Source organism: Leucoraja erinacea, unplaced genomic scaffold, assembly GCF_028641065.1.
Source record: "Leucoraja erinacea ecotype New England unplaced genomic scaffold, Leri_hhj_1 Leri_93S, whole genome shotgun sequence".
Taxonomy (NCBI): domain Eukaryota; kingdom Metazoa; phylum Chordata; class Chondrichthyes; order Rajiformes; family Rajidae; genus Leucoraja; species Leucoraja erinaceus.
Window position 1 is genome coordinate 381,824 of NW_026576883.1, and position 22,360 is coordinate 404,183.

A 22,360-nucleotide genomic window follows, 5' to 3' on the forward strand; every position below is an offset into this window, starting at 1 on the left:
ACCGAGTCCACACTGACCAGCGATCCCCGCACATTAATACAAGCCGACACACACTAGAAACAATTTATACTTATTCCCACATAACAACTTCATTCCCACCTCCTTGCGTATAACCTACTTGAACCCCTCCTCCATAGCACAGAAACTGCTCTCCTCAAAGTCCTCAACGACCTCCTCACCTCTGCTGACACTGGTTCCCTCAACATTCTCATCCTCCTCGACCTGAGCGCAGCCTTCGATACAGTGAACCATAACATCCTGCTCACCAGACTCAAAGACCTCGGCATTGAAGACTCTGCACTCAGCTGGCTCCGTTCCTACCTTTCCAACAGATCCCACTTCATCTCTCTCCACAACCACACCTCTGCTACAGCCACAGTCACTCAAGGCATTCCCCAAGGCTCCGTACTCGGCCCCCTCCTCTTCATCATCTACATCCTCCCCCTTAGTCAGATATTCCGCCACTTCAACCTGGACTTCCACTGTTACGCTGATGACACCCAGATCTACCTGGCACCAAATCCCCCCACAACCCCCCCCCTCTCCCATATCAACTCCTGTTTTTCAGCTATAAAAACCTGGATGCAACATAATTTCCTCAAACTCAACAGCAATAAGACAGAATTCCTCCTCATAGGCTCCAAAGCCACACTCTGCAAAACCAATAACCCCACTGTCACCATCGACGGCACCACTGTCTCCCCATCTTCCCAGGCCCACAACCTTGGTGTGATCTTTGATTCCACCCTCTCCCTTGAGCCTCACATCCGCCATGTCATTAAAATCTTCTTTCATCTCTGCAACATCGCCAAACTCAGACCCTCTCTCACACCTCCCGCTGCTGAAAGACTCATCCATGCCTTCATCTCCTCCCGACTGGACTACTGCAACTCACTTCTCCTTGGCATCAGCTCCACCTACATCAACCGACTCCAACTGGTCCAGAACGCAGCCGCCCGACTCATCACCCGCACCAAATCCTGGCATCACATCACTCCAGTCCTCAAACAACTTCACTGGCTTCCCATCTCCCACCGGATCATCTACAAAATCCTGATCCTCACCTACAAAGCCCTCCACCATCTGCCCCCCACATATCTCACGGACCTCCGCTCCCCCTTCCAACACTCACGGTCCCTCAGATCCACATCTGCCGGTCTCCTCTCCAACCACAAGTCCAACCTCCGCAGTTTAGGGGACAGAGCCTTCTCCAGGGCAGCTCCCAGGCTCTGGAACTCCCTCCCCCAACTGATCCGCAATTCCGTGTCCCTCACCATCTTCCAGTCCCGCCTCAAGACCCATCTCTTCACCTCTGCCTATCCTTAGCCCCACGTCCCCCTCCCTTTTCATCTGTGCTTGAATTGCCTCATATTGTGTTTTGAATTGAATTCTGTCTTTACTTTGTGTACTAGTCATGTCTCTACTATTTATTTCATTCCCTTTACATGTTTTTCCTCTACCTGCTAAATTTTTGTAAGGTGTCCTTGAGACTCTTGAAAGGCGCCCATGAATAAAATGTATTATTATTATTATTATTATTATTACTTATGCCAAGTATACAGACCCTGCCAACAGTGGCAGTGGCGGACTGCCCAGGGTGTCAGCTTGCCCGATGGCAAGTGGGCCCCTGATGAAGTGGGCCCCCTTTGTCTCCTGGCAACCAATATTTTTAGACCCAGTCTGCCACTGCCTACAAAGCAATACTTCTTTGGACTGTGGGAGGAAACCGAAGATTGTTGTCTGTAGCAAAGATCTTAGAGCAGAGATCTTTGGCAGTGGTGTAGTCTAGTTTTATGTAGTGGGTATACTGTGATGATTCCCTCCTAGCCTCTTCCACACCCGTCCTATAAACACCGCCACACTCACTGTCGCATACAGTAGCCTACAACCACCATAAGTAATTGAGATTATTCAACACTCGATATTGTCATCAGTTTCTAGGACAATAAACAGTCAAATTAAAATCACCATTAGGCACTAGCATCAAATAAACTATAAAGCATCAATAAATAAATAACTGTTGGCTATATAAACACTGTACTACTGTATATGTAACCGGCCTGGCCTCAGTACTAATGTGCTAAGGAGACGACGGGATACTTGAGTCTTTTGCACAGGACATTTATTGCTGCTGCTGCTGCATGCTCTGTTTAGAGTTTTGAGACAAGAAAAAAACAGAGTTAGTCATTTGTCAGAAACAATTACAACGCAATAAAATAAAATACCTTATATAAGAAACAATAAATGCAAAAATACAAAATAAAAACATGTTCTTTAGAATGATGTTTCCCATACAAAAATACAGGGCTGTTGGTCTGCTTGAGCCTCATGACTGGATCTTAAACATCACCCACTCCTCAGATATGGACAGTCTTTTCTCTGTTAAGACGCCAGTAGATTTTGTTGAGCTGCAAATAGCACAACCTGGAAGTAAACAAAAACATGGCTAATTAACATCATAGATTGTTTGGTCTGTAGGGAGTAAGGACGTTCTCCCTGTGACCACATGTGACTATTTTCCATGTGACTGGGGAGGTGGGGGGGCTGCCAGCATTAATAATGTCGGCACCCTGCCAGGGAAGTCCGCCAACATCAAATATGGCGATCGGCCCCTTCCCATCAAAGACCCTATAGGATCTTTGCTTCCCCGTGGATGCCGCCAGTATCAAACATGGCGCGCACCCTGCAAAAACAAGTGATGGTTGTTGCCAATATCAAACATGGCAGTCGTCCCCTCCCAGTGAATGCCGCCAGCATCAAACATGGCGACCGTCACGTTCCCCTTCCCATGGCGCCCCCATGGCGCCCCCTGCAAAAACAAGTGATGGTTGTTGCCAATATCAAACATGGCGGTCGTCCCCTCCCTGTGAATGCCGCCAGTATCAAACATGGCGCCCCCTGCAAAAAGGGGATGGTTGTTGCCAATATCAAACATGGCGGGCGGCCCGGGTTGGAGGGGAGGGGAAGGTTCCGGGGTGAACACCAGAGCCGGGAGCGGAAGTCAAGGGGGGGGGGAGGAGGAAGGAGATGGGCGGCGGAACGAGGGACAGAGCGCAGGGACGGGCCTGGAAGATGGAGGCGGAGTGAGCGACGCTCAAGGTAACGCGGGGCCGGGATAAACGGGCCCAGGGTCACATCGGTGGGTGAGAAGGAACTGCAGATGCTGCTTTAGAAACATAGACAACAGGTGCAGGAGTAGAGGCCATTCGGCCCTTCGAGCCTGCACCGCCATTCGATATGATCATGGCTGATCATCCAACTCAGTATCCCGTACCTGCCTTCTCTCCATACCCCCTGATCCCTTTAGCCACAAGGGCCACATCTAACTCACTCTTAAATATAGCCAATGAACAGGCCTCAACTACCCTCTGTGGCAGAGAGTTCCAGAGATTCACCACTCACTGTGTGAAAAAAGTTCTTCTCATCTTGGTCCTAAAAGATTTCCCCCTTATCCTTAAACTGTGACCCCTTGTTCTGGACTTCCCCAACATCGGGAACAATCTTCCTGCATCTAGCCTGTCCAACCCCTTAAGAACCCCTTAAGTTTCTATAAGATCCCCCTCAATCTAAATTCTAGCGAGTATAAGCCGAGTCTATCCAGTCTTTCTTCATATGAAAGTCCTGACATCCCAGGAATCAGTCTGGCGAACCTTCTCTGTACTCCCTCTATGGCAAGAATGTCCTTCCTCAGATTAGGAGACCAAAACCGCAATTAGAAGGAAGTGCAGATGCTGGTTTAAACCGAGGACAAGTCTGAAGGAGGGCCTCGACCTGAAACGTCGCCCATTCCCTCTTGTCCACAGATGGATAGACTTGGTTTATACTCTCTAGAATTTAGAAGATTGAGAGGGGATCTTATAGAAACTTACAAAATTCTTAAGGGGTTGGACAGGCTAGATGCAGGAAGATTGTTCCCGATGTTAGGGAAGTCCAGGACAAGGGGTCACAGCTTAAGGATAAAGGGGAAATCCTTTAAAACCGAGATGAGAAGAACTTTTTTCACGCAGAGAGTGGGGAATCTCTGGAACTCTCTGCCACAGAGGGTAGTTGAGGCCAGTTCATTGGCTATATTTAAGAGGGAGTTAGATGTGGCCCTTTGTGGCTAAGGGGATCAGGGGTATGGAGAGAAGGCAGGTACGGGATACTGAGTTGGATGATCAGCCATGATCATATTGAATGGCGGTGCAGGCTCGAAGGGCCGAATGGCCTACTCCTGCACCTAATTTCTATGTTTCTATTGCAGGTGATTTTCTATGCCCGTCCCGCTGAGTTACTGCAGCATTTTGTGTTGATCTTCAGGGTTAACATTGGGGCTGGGACTGTAGTAGATATTATTTTCTGTAGTAAATGTATCTTATATAATCTGTATTTAAAAGTAGTTTTGTTAGTGTGGCCGTTCTCAGGTTACAGGCCATTTGGTCACAGACCACATGCTTTTTCATGAGGACACATTCCTCAGCTCTTCTGTAAAACAAAGGGCTCAGCGTTTACGACTGACAACTGTTTATATTAGTCTTAGATAGCAAGACGTCTCAGGATCTGTGAGCTACGTTTAATTATACTCATGTTGAGATAAGATGGGTAGAAGTTTGTTGGGTGGGGGGTATGTGACCTTTGTATGTTGGATTTATTTTGTTTATACAAACTGAGGGGACTAAGATGTTGGGAAAGAGATGGTGGTCTGGAAATGTAACAATGCTTTGAATAATGTCAGTATGCTGCAGATGCTGGTTTAAACCGAGGACAAGTCTGAAGAAGGGCCTCGACCTGAAACGTCGCCCATTCCCTCTTGTCCACAGATGCTGGCTGTCCCACTGAGTTACTGCAGCATTTTGTGTTGATCTTCAGGGTAACATCGGGGCTGGGACTCGGGTAATGGGCTTAGATTCAGATAACCGACAGGGCTGGGGCTGGGAACCAGGTAAAGGGACTGGGACCTCGACCCAGTCAAGGAAGGGCTTGGATTGGACTCAGATTAACGGTCTTGAGCTGCTCCCCATGGGGACCCGCCGCCTCTGCTGCAATTTAACACACTGCAGCATGGAGAGGAGGCAGGGCTTTAAATAATAATAATATATTTTATTGTCATTGTACATCAGTGCAACGAGATTTAGTTTGCAGCTTCCAACCGATGAAAAAGAAAAGTAAAATAAATATATAAGCTGTGTGACGTGACCATCCGAGGGAGACAGTCCAGGGGGGGGTGGGGGGCACTCAGCAGGGCCGGTTCAGAGCCGCTATAGCTCTGGGAATAAAGCTGTTTCTGAGTCTGGAGATTCGGGCGTAGAAGGCCTTGTAATGTCTGCCGGAGGGAAGTAGTTCAAACAGTCCGTTACAAAGGTGTGAGGAGTCTTTGTGGATGCTGACGGCCTTCCTGAGGCACCGTGTGTGGTAGATGCCCTCCAAATAAACCCTCCTACAAACTGCTGCAACAGAGTGGGAATTTAGAAGTATCCTCTCTGGATATTAATCTTAAACATTATCTATAATGTGGGTCTGTCAGTAAATAAATATCTCTTCCTCCCCCCCCCCCCCCCCCCCCCCCCCCCCCCCCCCCCCCCCCCCCCCCCCCCCCCCCCCCCCCCCCCCCGCCCCCCCCCCCCCATATACATTATTATCATGATTTAAACAGCATGTATTGTGTGGGTCAACTCTTACATAGTCTCTTCCATTACCTAATGCACATTAATATATGAGCATTACATTAATATAACTGAACATCTATACTGTGGGGCAGTAGTGAATTAATATCATGTTTAAGAAGGAACTGCAGATGCTGGAAAATCGAAGGTGGTGAATTAATATCCCCCCCCGTTACATCAATATTGGGCTTTAATTACAATGTATAGCTTGTGGACAGCTGGCAAATGGCATCTATAACTTAATAACATTCTAAATATAAAGTATGTTTGTTAATGTTTGCATCTATGAACTAATATCAGACTCGAAACATAATCTATAATGTGTGGCAACTAGTAAATTAATATTCTGCCTCGCCTCTTCGCCCCATGCATTAATATTGTGTTTTAAACACAATGCATTGTACAAGACTACTCGTTAATGGCATCTAAAAACATTAATGCTGTGTTTTAAATACTACATATTAAATATAAACTAATATTAGGCTCTAAACATAATCTATAACCTATACATTACTGCCTTGCTGTAAACACATGTATTGTGTGGTGACAGTTAGTGAATGTTCTAAGCTATAAAATAATATGAGGCTCTGACCGTTATAATGTGGGACAGCTGGTACATCTGTACCCCTCCCCCGATTCATTAATATTGTTCTTTAAATACAATGTATTCAATGAGGCATTAAAAATTGGTCTCATCTATGTACTAATGTCCCCTTATACATTTATATTGTGCTTTAAACAGCATGTATTAGCAATGTTACAAAATTTTGAGATTTAAAAAATCAAGTCTGCAATTTATCCCATCAGATAAAGCATACCAATAAGTTTAATTTGACACCTAATTCACTTTCATATCTCAAGTAATAAAAAAGTTATGGCCATTTTCATACTCGGAAATTAGCATCTTGTTCCCTATTGATTTTCTATGGACATAACAAAAAAGCTGTGATCGTGGACAGTCAAAAAGCCCATAACCTTCTTAAAAATTAAGAGAACTGAATGAAATTTTCAGTTATCATAGATTGAAGCATTCTGAAACAAATATAAAATAATCTTACTTGGATGACCTGAAATTAAAGCATATAATTAGTTAGTTACCCAATTGTAGCTTATTTCAAACTTCAATTACTAGATCTAAACATCTATCCATTTCTTAATAAATGATTAACATTTTTAAATAGCCCAAGTGTCCAATTAATATTCACAAATAATTCACAATAAAACATGATTTTTAAATCTCATTTACATCAATTTATAGGCCAAATGGAAGGAATTTAGTGATCAATTGCTGTAAATTAAAGTCAATTTAAATCGGCTTTCTAGTGGGTTCCTATGAACGCGCTGGTTTAGAACGTTCACATTGCGCTGGATTTGTGCCCTCAAGTGCCCAGAAAAATACTGCGGGATATAAAGAGCCCAAAATGAGCTACTCGCTATAGAAAACGTTATATACAGGGTTATTTACAAGCCCCATTTAATGTAAAAATAAGGTACATACCTTTAATTGTTTGCTTTATAAAACCCTGGGGCTGCGAGAGGTTGCGGGTTGAGAGAGTGATTTTTAAACTACTATAACTATTATACAAGGCCATAAAAACTAATAATACCTTTTGCGACGGGGTCTTTCAGCGATTTTCCGTTAATGATTTACTAGGCTGAACATTTTCGATTGGAACAGCCTAGTAAAAATCGCGTTTTAAACCCGCCCCCTCTAAACAGCGCCAAAATCACACACAAGGGGTGGGGCAGATGCTCAGCCACGATTCAGGTAGGTTTTGTAACATACCTACATGTATTGAGTGGAGAAACTTCATAACTGCTCCCATCTATAATCAAATATCAAGCTCTAAACAATTTTGGTGAATTAATATTTGGTGAATTAATATCTCCCTATTCATTAATAAAGTCATAGTGATACAGGCCCTTCAGCCCAACGTGCCCAGCTACACTAGTCCCACCTGCCTGCGCTTGGTCCATATCCCTCCAAACCTGTCCTATCCATGTACCTGTCCAACTGTTTCTTAAACGTTGGGATAGTCCCTGCCTCAACTACCTCCTCTAGCAGTTTGTTCCATACACCCACCCCCTCAGATTCCTATTAAATCTTTTCCACTCCACCTTGAACCTATGTCCGCGGGTCCAAGATTCCCCTACTCTGGGCAAGAGATTGGGGATACATGTACATATGTAGAAACCTAGTAAATGGTTCCATCTATAAACTAATATCCCCTTACACATTCATCTAAACAGCCTGTATTGTTTGGAGAATCCTTGTAACTGGTCTAACCCATAAACTAATATCAGGCTTGAAACATAACCTATAATGTGGGGTAGCTGGTAAATACATATTTTCTAATAATTAATGTAAACAATGCATAGCTTGGGGACAAGATGGGAAATTTTCTCATCTGCAAATTAATATCAGGCTCTAAATATAATCTATAAAGTGGGATGGTTGGTAAATAATTCTCCCCTGTAAAATATTCTCCCCTGTAAATTAATGTAATGTCCTAAGCAAAATTTGCAGAGCAGCTGATTCATATTTTGTCAATCTGAGGGATCCAAAAAATCAAATCAAAATGTCATCAGTCCATTCTGGCCTCAGATGCTGCCTGACTTGCTGAGTTCCTCCAGCACATTTGCTCAAGACTCCAGCGTCTGCAGTTCCTTGGGCCTCCAGTGTTCTCTTGGCATTGGTTTATTATTGGCATGTGTTGTGAAAAACTGTGTTTAGCGAAAATCATACTTTACATAAGGTAGTACAACAGAATATGGTGTTCCAGCTATGGAGAAAGTGCAAGTAAAAGAAAAGTGCAAGGGATGCAATGATATACATCGGAAGATCGGGAGTGTAGCATATAAGGGCAGCCACGGTGGCGCAGCGATAGAGTTGCTGCTTTACAGCGCTTGCAGAGCCGGTGACCTGGAGTCTGTACGGAGTTTGTACCGTCTCCCCATGACCTGGTGGGTTTTCTCCCAGATCTGTGGTTTCCTCTCACTCTACAAAGACGTGCATATTTCTAGGTTAATTGCTTGGTATATTTTCTCTATTTCAAGATCTAGCTCCGAGGGCTAAAGGAATCAAGGGGTGTGGGGATAAAGCAGGAATGGGGTACTGATTTTAGATGATCAGCCAAACTTACAAAATTCTTAAGGGGTTGGACAGGTTAGATGCAGGAAGATTATTCCCGATGTTGGGGAAGTCCAGAACTAGGAGTCACAATTTAAGGATAAGAGGGAAGTCTTTTAGGACCGAGATGAGAAAATCATTTTTTACACAGAGAGTGGTGAATCTGTGGAATTCTCTGCCACAGAAGGTAGTTGAGGCCACAGTTCATTGACTATATTTAAGAGGGAGTTAGATGTGGCCCTTGTGGCTAAAGGGATCAGGGGGTATGGAGAGAAGGCAGGGATGGGATACTGAGTTGGATGATCAGCCATGATCATATTGAATGGCGGTGCAGGCTCGAAGGGCCGAATGGCCTACTCCTGCACTAATTCGTCCTATGTTTATGTTTCTATATGTGTAAATTGTCCCTAGCATGAGTGGGATAATGTTAATGTGCAGGGATTGGTGGTCAGTGCGGACTCGGCTGCATCTGTAAACTAAACTAAAAGAGGTCCATTCAAGACTTTAGACTTTAGGAATACAGCGGGGAATTTCCCACTGAGTGCGCTGACCAGCGATCACCCCGCACTATCCTACGTACTAGGGACAATTTTAAATTTTACCAAAGCCGATTAACCTACAAACCTGCACGTCTTTGGAGTGCGGGAGGAAACCGGAGCACCCGGGAAAAACCAACGACGGTCACGGGGAGAACGTACAAACTCTGTACAGACACCGCCCGTAGTGAGGATCGAACACTGGTCCCTGGCGCTGTGAGGCAGCAGCTCTACCGCTGCACCACCGTGCCGCACTGAGTGTCTGATAGCAGCGGGGAAGCAGTGGAAGGAAGATCGCCCAGAAAGTAAATTGAAGGGAGCACTGTTAGTCATTTTGAGGGTCTTTGAATGGGAGATTTGAAAGAGTTGGATGATTATGATGGGTGTAAGGAGATCCGTTTGTGCCAGTGCGCAGAGTCGCCACAGGGTGATGACATCTGCCTGTTTCTTGGCCTTAATGATGGCCTATAGATTATAGTTGTTAAACACGTAGCTCCCATTGCAAACAGAGCGGAACCTGAGAGGCTATAACTAACCGGGGGAGGCTGAATACGGGATGTACAGAGGACTGTTTTATATGATTGAATAGCAGAGTGGAGTCGATGGGCCGAATGGCCTAATTCTACTCCTTGTAACTTGTGGCCAAGCTGACCATCATCCGCGAGTCACAGCGCCAGGCCCGAGCCGGGTGCCTCCCAGCCCCCTTTCCCGGTGTTACAACCGCGCCTGGGTGGCACGAGAGAGGGGCTACGCGCTGTCCACGAGTGCCCTGAGGGATTTTCGGGGGGTGTCGGGGGGGGGTGGGGGGGGGGGGGGAGGGGGGGTGGTTTGGGGGAGGGGGGGGTGGGGGGGGGGGGGGTTGGGGGGGGGCATTGCATCCTCAATAAGGATGGGGAAATAGTGATTTAATTTTTAAGAATATTTTGCTTCAGTTTGTATTGTGGTGGCGGGTTTGTTTGCATTTTTTGTGTAAATAGTTGATTAAAATGATTTTCGGTTGGCGGTTAGTGTGGAGTGATCGTGGCCCCCTGTGTGCTTTCGTGGGGGGGGGGGGCTGTTGCGCTGCTTTCATGCCGTTCCCCACTCTGCAGGGAGCCGCGTTGTGGAGAGTGATCGCGGCCGTCTGTCCGTCTGTCCGTCACCACCCCCTCGCAGCTGTCGAGGGCCGGTGGGCAGAGACGGGGGCAGCCCTGGCGACAATGGAGAGGGAGCCGGAGCGCGGAGCCATGGCTGAGACCGCCAGCTCTTCAGCCACCATCACCGAGACGGTGGACAGCTCGCAGCCCGCCCCAACCGTGAGTGCCGCCTCTCCCACATCCCCCCTCCCACCCCCTGATCTCCCCCATCTCCCTCACCCTGTCCTTCCCTATCCCCACTCTCCCTGTAACCCCCAACTCCCCGTCCCTGTTCCCCCATCCCCCCAATCCCCACCCCCCCATACCCATTCCCCCCTTTCCTGTACCCACCCATCGTCCTGTCCGGTCCCACCCCAGTCCCCCCTCATCCTCCCCCTCGGGCCGAAACGTCGCCTATTTCCTTCGCTCCATAGATGCTGCTGCACCCGCTGAGTTTCTGCAGCATTTTTGTGTACCTGTTGAGTAGAGAAGTTGGGAGGTCATGCTGCAGTTGTAAAAAACTTTGGTGAAACTGCATTTAGAATATTGTGTTCAGTTCTGGGCACCATGTTATAGGAAAGATATTGTCAAGCTTGAAAGGGTTCAGAAAAGATTTATGTGGATGTTACCAGGACTAGAGGGTGTGAGCTACAGGGAGAGGTTGAGTCGGCTGGGTCTCTATTCCATGGAGCGCAGGAGGATGAGGGGAGATCTTATAGAGGTGTACAAAATCACGAGAGGAATAGATCGGGTAGATGCACAGAGTCTTTTGCCCAGAGTAGGGGAATCGAGGATCAGAGGTCATCGGTTCAAGGTGAAGGGGAAATGATTCAATAGGAATGTGAGGGGTATCTTTTTCCACACAAAGGGTGGTGGGTGTATGGAACAAGCTGCCAGAGGAGGTAGTTGAGGCTGGGACTATCCCATCGTTTAAGAAACAGTTGGACAGGAACATGGATAGGACAGGTTTGGAGGGATATGGACCAAGCGCAGGTTGGTGGGACTAGTGTAGCTGGGACATTGTTGGCCGGTGTGGGCAAGTTGGGCCGAAGGGCCTGTTTCCACACTGTATCACTCTATCCACACACATGTCTCAATGCCTGTCCCCCCCCCGCCCCTGGGCCTGTGTGGACACTGTGCGGGTGTGTTGATCCACTCGCTGAGGTTCTGGTCAACATCTCACTGCCTCCCTCTCTCTCCCCCCCCCCCCCCCCCCCCCCCCCACAGGAGAACCGCAGCATCACCATTCGCCTGAGGAAGCGGAAAAACAAACAAGAAGGTGGAGTGGTCTAGTGACACTGTGGACAACGAGCATCTGGGCCGTCGCTCCTCCAAGTGTAAGCATCCCCCCCCCCCCCCCCCGCGAACTCCCCCTCACCCTTGTGGATTCCCCGCGGACCCCTCTTCCCCCCCCCCGCCCCCCATCCCACTCCCTCTCCCCACCCCCTCCACCTCCCCATCCCTTGGACCTCCCTGCCCTGCCCCGCACGGACCCCTCCTCCCCACCCTTCCAAGCAGTCACCGGTCCCCTCCCCAACCCCCCCCCCCCCCCAATCCCGCGGCCCCCTCCACCACCCTGGGGTCAGCACACAGAACATAGTAGGCATTGACTACAAAACAGATCAGTGTGTCCATATACAATGATATAAATATATACACACACATGAATAAATAAACTGATCAAGTGCAAATAACAGATAATGGGTTATTAATGATCAGAGTTTTGTCTGAGCCAGGTTTAATAGCCTGATGGCTGTGGGGAAGTAGCTATTCCTGAACCTGGACGTTGCAGTCTTCAAGCTCCTGTACCTTCTACCTGAAGGTTGCAGGGAGATGAGTGTGTGGCCAGGTCGGTGTTGTAATGGGGCGTAATGTCGAGGGTAGGCTGATCTCTAACGGGGTTTCCCCCCCCCCCCCCTCTCTCTCTCTCTCTCTCTCTCTCCCTCTCCTCTCTCCCTCCCTCTCTCTCCCCTCTCCCTCTCCCTCTCTCTCTCCCCCCGCAGGTTGCTGCATTTACGAGAAGCCTCGAGCGTTCGGGGAGAGCAGCTCGGAGAGCGAAGAGGAGAACGGTGGCTGCGGCAACGCTCACTGCCTGCGGGGCCACAAGAAGCCCTTCCCGGGGGCTGCCAGTGCGGGGCCCGCTGGCGGGGGGGCCAGCAGCAAGCCCGTGGGTCCCGCCGACAAACCCCACCCCCCGGAGCCGGCCCACAGCCCCAAACACCCCACCCTTCGGCACCCTCACCTGCCCCACAAATGACCCGGCGGCAGAGACACTGGGGAGGGGGGAAGAGGGGAGGGGGGGACGCATCACCATCCCCCTGGACCACCCACTCCCCTCCCTCCCTCACACCTCCCCTCACCCCCTCCCTCAACCGCCCTGCGACCCCCAGCAAGTCTGCCCCCTCCCCGAACTGAACCGACCCCCCCTGAGCCTTTGCTTTCTCCCTCCCACAGGAGAGGTTTCTTTTTTAAACTAGATCTGTACGTCTATATTGCATTTGTAATTTATTTAATAGGAGCCTGTTTTTTTCTTCTTTTGTTTCGGTTTGCCACAGCAGCCGGACCCTGGGGAACGGGGAAAGGGGATGGATGGACCCGGAACCCGGGGTGGAGGGGTCGAGGGGGGGAGGTTGCATGCGACGCACGGAACCACAGGTTTGCACGATAATCCCGCAGCTAATTCGTGAATGGAGGGGCGAGAGAGGGGGAGAAAAGAGTTAAGAGGAGAGAGGAGAGGAGAGAATGAGAGGATTGGAGGGGGAGGGGGAGAGTGGGAGGAGCGGAGAGGGAGAATGGGGAGGACTGAGGAGGGGGTGGGAGAGAGAGAGGGTGGGTGGGGGAGGTTAGAGAGGGGAGGAGAGAGAGTTGTTGGAGGATTCGGGGGAGTGGAGGGGGCAAATATTAGTCGCTGGGGAGCGCGTGATCGAGACCCATGGAAGGTCGGGGAGAGGAGGGGGCGTAGGGTAGGCATCTGTCCCCGTAGGGCCCGAGACAGGTGGCACGGTGTAGACTGTCTTTGTACCTCCCCCACCCCCCACCCCTTGTATCCTCCCCCTTCCCTCAACACAGTCACGCATGTGGGAGTCTCTTCATCCCCCCCCCACCACAGATCGTATGTATTGAAATAAAATTGGTCTTGCTCAACACTGGAGGTAGCGTGGGGGACATTGAATGAAGCGCTGGCCGGGGGCGGTGTATTGTCTGTGGGGACTTTGTGCGTTACTTCCCCTGTGTGTACCATCCTACCCACATTATTTTACATTTATACCAAGCCAATTAACCTACAGACCTTTTACGTCTTTGGAGTTTGGGAGGAAACCGAAGATCTCGGAGAAAACCCACGCAGGTCACGGGGAGAACGTGCAAACTCCATACAGACAATGTTCCCAATGTTGGGCGAGTCCAGAACCAGGGGCCACACATACAGTCTTAGAATAAAAGGGAGGTCATTTAAGACTGAGGTGAGAAAACCTTTTTCACCCAGAGAGTTGTGAATTTGTGGAATTCCCTGCCACAGAGGGCAGTGGAGGCCAAGTCACTGGATGGATTTAAATGAGAGTTAGATAGAGCTCTAGGGGCTAGTGGAGTCAAGGGATATGGGGAGAAGGCAGGCACGGGTTATTGATAGGGGATGATCAGCCATGATCACAATGAATGGCGGTGCAGGCTCGAAGGGCCGAATAGCCTCCTCCTGCACCTATTGTCTATGTTTCCCCTGTGACCTGCATGGGATTCCTCCCACACTGCAGACGTGCAGATTTGCAGGTTAATTGGCTTCGGTAAAAGCTACACATTGTGTGTAGGTGGTGGTGTGTCGGGTGGTGTTAGTGTACCGGGAGAGGAGAGGGAAAGGGGATTGTCCCCTTTGGGGTAAAAATCATAAGTGATAGGAGTAGAAGGCCATTCGGCCCATCAAGTCTACCCCGCCATTCCATTGTGGCTGATCTATCTCTCTCTCCCAACCCTATTCTCCTGCCTTCTCCCCATAACCTCTGACACCCGTACTAATCAATAATCACTAATCAATGCTGCCCTCTGGAAGGCGCTATAGGTGCATCAAATCCAGGACAAACAGACTCAGGAATAGCTGCTTCCCGAGAATTATATCTACCATAAATTCAAATCCACACATGCACTGACTACACCGCCCAACACGGACTTCCATCTGTATATATGTATATATGTATGTAGCGCCGTAGAATTTGTGCACCTATTCCCCCCCCCATCTCCCTTCTGTTTTGTTTTTCTGTTTCTTGTTTTTTGTGTAAAATTGTATGTATGCACTGAGTACGAGCAGCTTTCAGTTTCACTGTACATGTATAGTGACAATAAATGGCATATCTATCTATATCTATCTAATCTATCTACAGTGCCCTCCATAATGTTTGGGACAGACCCATCATTTATTTATTCGCCTCTGTACTCCACAATTTGCGATTTGTAATAGGAAAAAAATCACATGTGGTTAAAGTGCACATTGCCAGATTTTAATAAAGGCCATTTTTTATACATTTTGGTTTTACCATGTAGATATTACAGGAGTGTTATACATAGGACCTCTCCCCCCTCCCACATTTCAGGGAACCATAATGTTTGGGACACAGCAATGTCATGTCAATGAAAGTAGTCATGTTTAGTATTACTTATTTTGTTGCATATCCTTTGCATGCAATGACTGCTTGAAGTCTGTGATTCATGGACATCACCAGTTGCTGGGTGTCTTCTCTGGTGATGCTCTGCCAGGCCTGTATTGCAGCCGTCTTTAGCTTATGCATGTTTTGGGGGCTAGTCCCCTTCAGTTTTCTCTTCAGCATATAAAAGGCATGCTCAATTGGGTTCAGATCGGGTGATTGACTTGGCCACTCAGGAATTGAGCATTTTATAGCTTTGAAAAACTCCTTTGTTGCTTTAACAGTATGTTTAGGATCATTGTCTTGCTGTAGAATGAACCGCCGGCCAATGAATTTTGAGGCATTTGTTTGAACTTGAGCAGATAGGATGTGTGTATACACTTCAGAATTCATCATGCTACTCCCTTCAGTAGTTGTTTCATCAATGAAGATAAGTGAGCCAGTACCTTCAGCAGCCATACATGCCCAGGCCATAACACCCCCACCACCGTGTTTCACAGATGAGGTGGTATGCTTTGGATCTTGGGCAGTTCCTTCTCTCCTCCATACTTTGCTCTTGCCATCACTCCGATAGAAGTTAATCTTCATCTCATCTGTTCACAAGACCTTTTTCCAGAACTGTGGTTGCTCTTTTAAGTACTTCTTGGCAAACTGATTTTTGCGGCTAACCAGTGGTTTGCATCTTGCAGTGTAGCCTCTATTTCTGTTCATGAAGTCTTCTGCGGACAGTGGTCATTGACAAATCCACACCTGACTCCTGAAGAGTGTTTCTGATCTGTCAGACAGGTGTTTGGGGATTTTTCTTTACTATAGAGAGAATTCTTCTGTCATCAGCTGTGGAGGTCTTCCTTGGCCTGCCAGTCCCTTTGCGATTAGTAAGCTCACCAGTGCTCTCTTTCTTCTTAATGATGTTCCAAACAGTTGATTTGTAAGCCTAAGGTTTGGCTGATGTCTAACTGTGTCTCTTATACCTGCATTAAGGAGTCATTTAAACACACCTGAGCAATTACAAACTCCTGTGAAGCCGCGTGTCCCAAACATTATGGTGCCCTGAAATGGGGGGACTTTGTAAAAACACAGCTGTAATTTCTACATGGTGAAACCAAAATGTATAAAAATAACCTGAAATAATACTGACAATGTGCACTTTAACCACGTGATTTTGTTTCTATTACAAATCTCAAATTGTGGAGTACAGAGGCAATATATAAATGGTGTGTCTTTGTCCCAAACATTATGGAGGGCACTGTGTCTCTGTCTTAAATATATCCATTGACATGGCCTCCACGGCCTGCTGTGGCAAAGAATTCCACAGGCGGATTCTACAGATTAACTACACAGACCACCCTCTGACTAATGACATTTCTCCTCATCTCCTTCCTAAAAGAATGTCCTTTAATTCTGAGGCTATGACTTCTAGTCCTAGACTCTCCCACTAGTGGAAACTAATACATTGTCCCCTAGTGTGTAGGGAGTGGATGAGAAAGTGGGATAACTAGTGTGTTCAATGGTCGGCGTGGACTGAAGGTTCTGTTTCCACGCTGTATCTCTGTCTGTTTGGAGTTTGCACGTCCTCTCTGTGACTACATGGGTTTCCTCCCACACTTCAAAGGCATGCAGGTTTGTGGGTTAATGGGTGTGGAGGGGTGGCTGGCAGTTGCCTGATGGGCCGAATGGCCTGTTTACGTGCTGGCTGGAGACAGAAACCCGGACAAAGGTCCAGGCCGATCGGGATTAAATAATTCACCAAAAAACTTCCAAACGGGAGATACCACGTTCCATCTGTCCCACCTCGTCCTTGTCTGAAGAAGGGTCTCGGCCCGAAAAGTCACCCATTCTGATAGAATCTTATAGAAACATATAAAATTCTTATGGGATTGGACAGGCTAGATACACGAAAAATATTCGCCAAGTTTGGGGGGCGGGGGAGGAGGGGCAGAACTAGGGGTCACAGTTCATTAATAAGGGGTAGGCCATTCCGGACTGAGATGAGGAAAAACAATTCCACCCAGAGAGTTGTGAATCGATGGAATTCTCTGGCACAGAAGGCAGTGGAGGCCAATTCACTAGATTTCAAGAGAGAGTTAGATTTAGCTCTTAGGGCTAACGGAATCAAGGGATATGGGGGGGCCATGAACGGGGCACTGATTCAGGATGATCAGCCATGATCATGTTGAATGGCGGTGCTGGCTGGAAGGGCCGAATGGCCTACTTCTGCACCTATTTTGTAAGTAACATCCTCTCCACATCCACTGTATCCGAGCCTTTCACTGTTCGGTATGTTTCAATGAGGTCCCCCCTCACACTTCTAGACTCAGTCTGTGACTTTGTGGCAGGGTAGGGGAGTGTGTCGCACCTATTCTCTATGTTTCTATTCTGTTTCTTCAGAGATGCTGCCTGACCCACTGAGTTACTCCACCTTTTTGTGTCTTATCTTCTTGTGTTGTGTGTCAGGGTAGATCTGCAGGCGGGGGGGGGGGGACAACGTGCTGGAGGGCCTCGTGGGTCAGGCGGCATCGTGGGTCAGGCGGCATCTGGGTGGCAGGAAGGGGTGGTGTCACATCTGGAGGTTTCCCCCAAGATGGACACAAGAAGCTGGAGTAACTCAGCACGACAGGCAGCATCTCTGGAGAGAAGGAATGCGTGAGGTTTCGGGTCGAGACCCTTCTTCAAACTGAGAGTCGGGAGAGGGAGACACGGAGATATGGAAGGGTAAGGTGTGAAACGCAAGATCAAAGGGGACAAAGTTCAAGGAAAATGTTGGCTGAGGTGAAGGTGACAATGAGGTGTACAAAGTAAAATATAACCAGGGGGATAGTCAGGCTGGTCGGTGAATAGGATGGGGGAGAGATGGATATAGTTTCCACTGCACCATCTTGTGGAATAGGGTTGTAGGGCAACACACAGTGTAGCGAGTAGACCTGCCGTCTCCCAGTGTCAGAGACCCGGCTTTGATCCTGACTTTGGGTGCTGTCTATGTGGCGTTTGCACGTTCTCCCTGCGACTGCGTGGGTTTCCCCTCGCGTCCCAAAGACGAGGAACTCAAGACTGGGCGGTGGGAGGGGAGGCAGAAGCTGCAATCAATGCAGGGGAGGGGAGGAGGAAACCTAACAAATAGGTGCAGGAGTACGCCATTCGGCTAAGTACAGTTTTGGTCTCCTAATCTGAGGAAAGACATTCTTGCCATAGAGGGAGTACAGAGAAGGTTCACCAGACTGATTCCTGGGATGGCAGGACTTTCATATGAAGAAAGACTGGATAGACTTGGCTTGTACTCGCTAGCATTTAGAAGATTGAGGGGGGATCTTATAGAAACTTACAAAATTCTTAAGGGGTTGGACAGGCTAGATGCAGGAAGATTGTTCCCGATGTTGGGTAAGTCCAGAACAAGGGGTCACAGTTTAAGGATCAGGGGGAAATCATTTAGGACCAAGATGAGAAAATATTTTTTTACACAGAGAGTGGTGAATCTCTGGAACTCTCTGCCACAGAAGGTAGTTGAGGCCAGTTCATTGGCTATATTTAAGAGGGAGTTAGATGTGGCCCTTGTGGCTAAAGGGATCAGGGGGTATGGAGAGAAGGCAGGTACAGGATACTGAGTTGGATGATCAGCCATGATCGTATTGAATGGCGGTGCAGGCTCGAAGGGCCAAATGGCCTCTACTCCTGCACCTAATTTCTGTGTTTCTATGAAAGAACTGCAGATGCTGGAAAAATCGAAGGCAGACAAAAATGCTGGAGAAACTCAGCGGGTGAGACACGCAAGGATTGCATGAGGCTGCCTCACCCGCTGAGTTTCTCCAGCGTTTTTGTCTACCTTCTTTGTACATGTGATTTGATGCCTGCCATCCGGGGCAGGATCCATGTGTACACACGTCGTGATTACATGTGGCCCGCCATCTGCTCACAGACATGCGTCCTGGTCCCTATGCAGAACAAGGTTGCTGACCCCTGGACTAGAGTTACAGGGTACCGCAAACTGGAAACCCGCCTGGAGGGGAGGGAGGGAGGGCCGGTGGGCAGACCGGCTGTGGAAGGGGCTAAAAGGCCTTGACGGGGGAGTGGGCCACTGGAGGCCCCACAGCAAAATTACACATTCTGGAGTTTTATTTGACACTGTGTATACAATATTCATTAATCTCCTAACATTAAAGTATGAGTAATGATTTTTAATCAAACCTGTCTGATCTTCAGAAATAATTTGCGATATAATATTTTCTAATCATCGAAACATAGAAAATAGGTGCAGGAGTAGGCCATTCGGCCCTTCGAGCCTGCACCGCCATTCGATATGATCATGGATGATCATCCAACTCAGTATCCCATCCTTGCCTTCTCTCCATACCCCCGATCCCTCTACAGCCACAAGGGCCACATCTAACTCCCTCTTAAATATAGCCAATGAACTGGCCTCAACTACCTTCTGTGGCAGAGAATTTCACAGATTCACCATTCTCTGTATAAAAAATGATTTTCTCATCTCTTATCCTTATACTGTGAACCCCTAGTTCTGGACTTCCCCAACATTGGGAACAATCTTCCTACATCTAGCCTGTCCAACCCCTTAAGAATTTTGTAAGTTTCTATAAGATCCCCCCTCAATCTCCTAAATTCTAGCTTGTACAAGCCGAGTCTATCCAGTAATATGAAATATGAAAGTCAATCACATAGCTAATATTTTTGAAAGAATTTTGGAATCTACATTTAACAGTGATATAGGTCTATATGATGTCACTTCAGTAGGGTCTTTATCGTTTTTAAGAATTAAAGAAATAGATGCTTCATAAAAGAATTGTGGTAATATATTCATTAAAAAGGCTTCTTTAAAAAACTTGCATAGCCAGTGGGACAGTAAACTCGAAAAATACTTTATATATTCCACTGTAACCCCATCCAGACCGGGAGCTTTACCAGAATTCATCGAAAGGATTGCTTTCTGTATTTCTTCCTCCGTGATGGGTTCATCTAACAACAGAGACTCATTATGTGGTAAATTTGGCAATCCCATCAGCCAATGTACATATTTCATTTTTTGTTGTTTTTTTAGATTCCGCGGAGTATGAAATAATGTGTCCACGGATATATGCCTTAAAAGCCATGTTCCAAAGGGGAAGAGAGATTCGAAGGGGAGCCATGGATTGACAAGGGAAGTCAAGGACAGTATAAAAATAAAGAGAAGAAGGAGAAGTATAAGAAGGCATGAGAGGGGAGCTGGCCAAGGTAGACTGGAAAGGGATCCTAGCAGGAATTACGGTGGAACAGCAATGGCAGGAATTTCTGGGCATAATCCGGAAGATGCAGGATCATTTCATTCCAAAAAGGAAGAAAGAATCTAAGGGGAGTAGGAGGCAACCATGGCTGACAAGAGAAGTTAGGGATAGAATAAAACTAAAAGAAAAGATGTATAACACATTAAAGAGTAGCCGGAAGCCAGAGGATTGGGAAACTGTCATAGGACAACAGAAAGAAACAAAACGGGCAATGCAGGCTGAAAAGATGAAGTACGAAGGGAAGCTGGCCCGGAATATAAAGAAGGACAGTAAAAGCGTCTTTAGATATGTTAAGGGTAAAAGAGTAGCAAAGTCAAATGTGGGTCCCTTGAAGGCAGATACGGGTGAAATTATTATGGGCAACAAAGAAATGGCAGAAGAGTTGAATAGGTACTTCGGATCTGTCTTCACTAAGGAAGACACAATCTCCCAGATGTACTGGAGGACAGAGGATCTAAGGGGGTAGAGGAACTGAAATACATTTTCATTAGGCGAGAAATAGTATTGGGTAGGCTAATGGGACTGAAGGATGATAAATCCCCTGGGCCTGATGGCCTGCATCCCAGGGTCCTCAGGGAGGTGGCTCTAGAAATAGTGGACGCATTGGTGATCATTTTCAAATGTTCAATTGATTAATTTAATAAATCCTTCCCTGCCCAACCTCTCCCTTTCGCTCTGGCCCTCAAATCCTGGCACCATCTTCGTAAATCTACTCTGCAGTTTTTCCCAGGAGGAAGTAGTTGAGGTCGGTTCTATTGCAACGTTTTAGAAGCATTTAGACTGGTACTTGGATAGGACAGGTTAGAGGGATATGGGCCAAACGCAGGCAGTGCAGGTCGGTTCAACAATCTAATGGTTGTGGGCAAGGAGCTGGGAATGGGAGCTCTAATGAACCTGTCGGTTTTGTTGACGGCCACATAGAAACAGAACAGTTCCTTCAGCCCACATCAGACTGCAATGCCTCCACCGTATGTGCCTCGACCACCACTCCAGCAGCACGTTCCAGGCACCCATCACCCTGTGTGATAAAACATGCCCCGCACATCTCCGCACATCTCCTTGAAAGATCCCCCTACTGTGTTAAAATCTATGTCGTCCCGTCATTCACTTTTCCACGCTGGGAAAATAGCCCTGAATCATTCCAAGCCGAGAGCAACCCGGCGGGGGGCAGCCGAGAACGAAGGGGGAGCCGACGCGGGGACCTGGTGCGGCGGGGCCTGGTTCACCGCTGCGGGGAAATATAGACTGTTCCATGAACTTCTCGCAACCTAGTCGGCGCCAGAAACGTGGCCACTCTCTCTGTACCGCCCAGGCGAGGTCTGTATTTTACCGGATTACATGCAAAAACAAAGCATTTCACCGCGCCTAGGTACATGTGACAATAGAGTATCATTGAGTCGTTGAGTGAATTCAAGTTTGACCATGAGACTATTAAATAGAATTATAGCGCGTAGAAAGGAACTGCAGATGCTGGTTTAAACCGAAGACAGAACTAAACACACAATGCTGGAGTAACTCAGCGGGACAGGCAGCATCTCTGGAGAGAAGGAATGGGTGACGTTTCGGATCCTTCTTCATTACAGTGTTCGCTGCAGAAGTGATGTTAGTGTGCAGCCTAATATAATGAACAACTCACGATAGGAAACACGGATGTATTTAGTTTAAGGGAATGAAATTTACCCGAAGCTGATTACAAATGACATCGGCTTTCTGGTCAGGGCTGTGATTGACGGGACTGAGCTCCGCCTCCCCTCAGCCGGGCCCCACCCCTTTCATTGATTGTTCCACAGCTCCGCGCTCCCCCGGGTCTTAAATCCCACCCACACCTTGTCCAGCCCCACTGACCTCCTCTGGCAGCTTGTTCCATTTCCCCACGACCTTCTGTGTGAAAATATTGTTCCTCAGGTTCCGATTAAATCTTGCACCTCTCACCACAAACCTGTGTCCTCTAGTTCTCGACTCCACTACTCCGGGTAAAAGACTGTGCATTCACCCTATCCATTCACCTCTTGATCCCATGAACTTCAGCCTCCGGC

General features: G+C 47.7%; 1 protein-coding gene across 1 annotated transcript; it reads left to right on the forward strand.

The window, feature by feature from the left end:
• Positions 1-3,035: 3,035 nt before the first annotated feature.
• On the forward strand, positions 3,036-12,913 carry ppp1r11 (protein phosphatase 1, regulatory (inhibitor) subunit 11). The gene is given in 5 exon segments (XM_055631850.1): positions 3,036-3,139; positions 10,400-10,603; positions 11,651-11,686; positions 11,688-11,760; positions 12,427-12,913. Coding segments are annotated over 4 exon segments (459 nt in total). The 5' UTR covers positions 3,036-3,139; positions 10,400-10,507; the 3' UTR covers positions 12,681-12,913.
• The last annotated feature ends 9,447 nt before the right edge of the window (positions 12,914-22,360 follow it).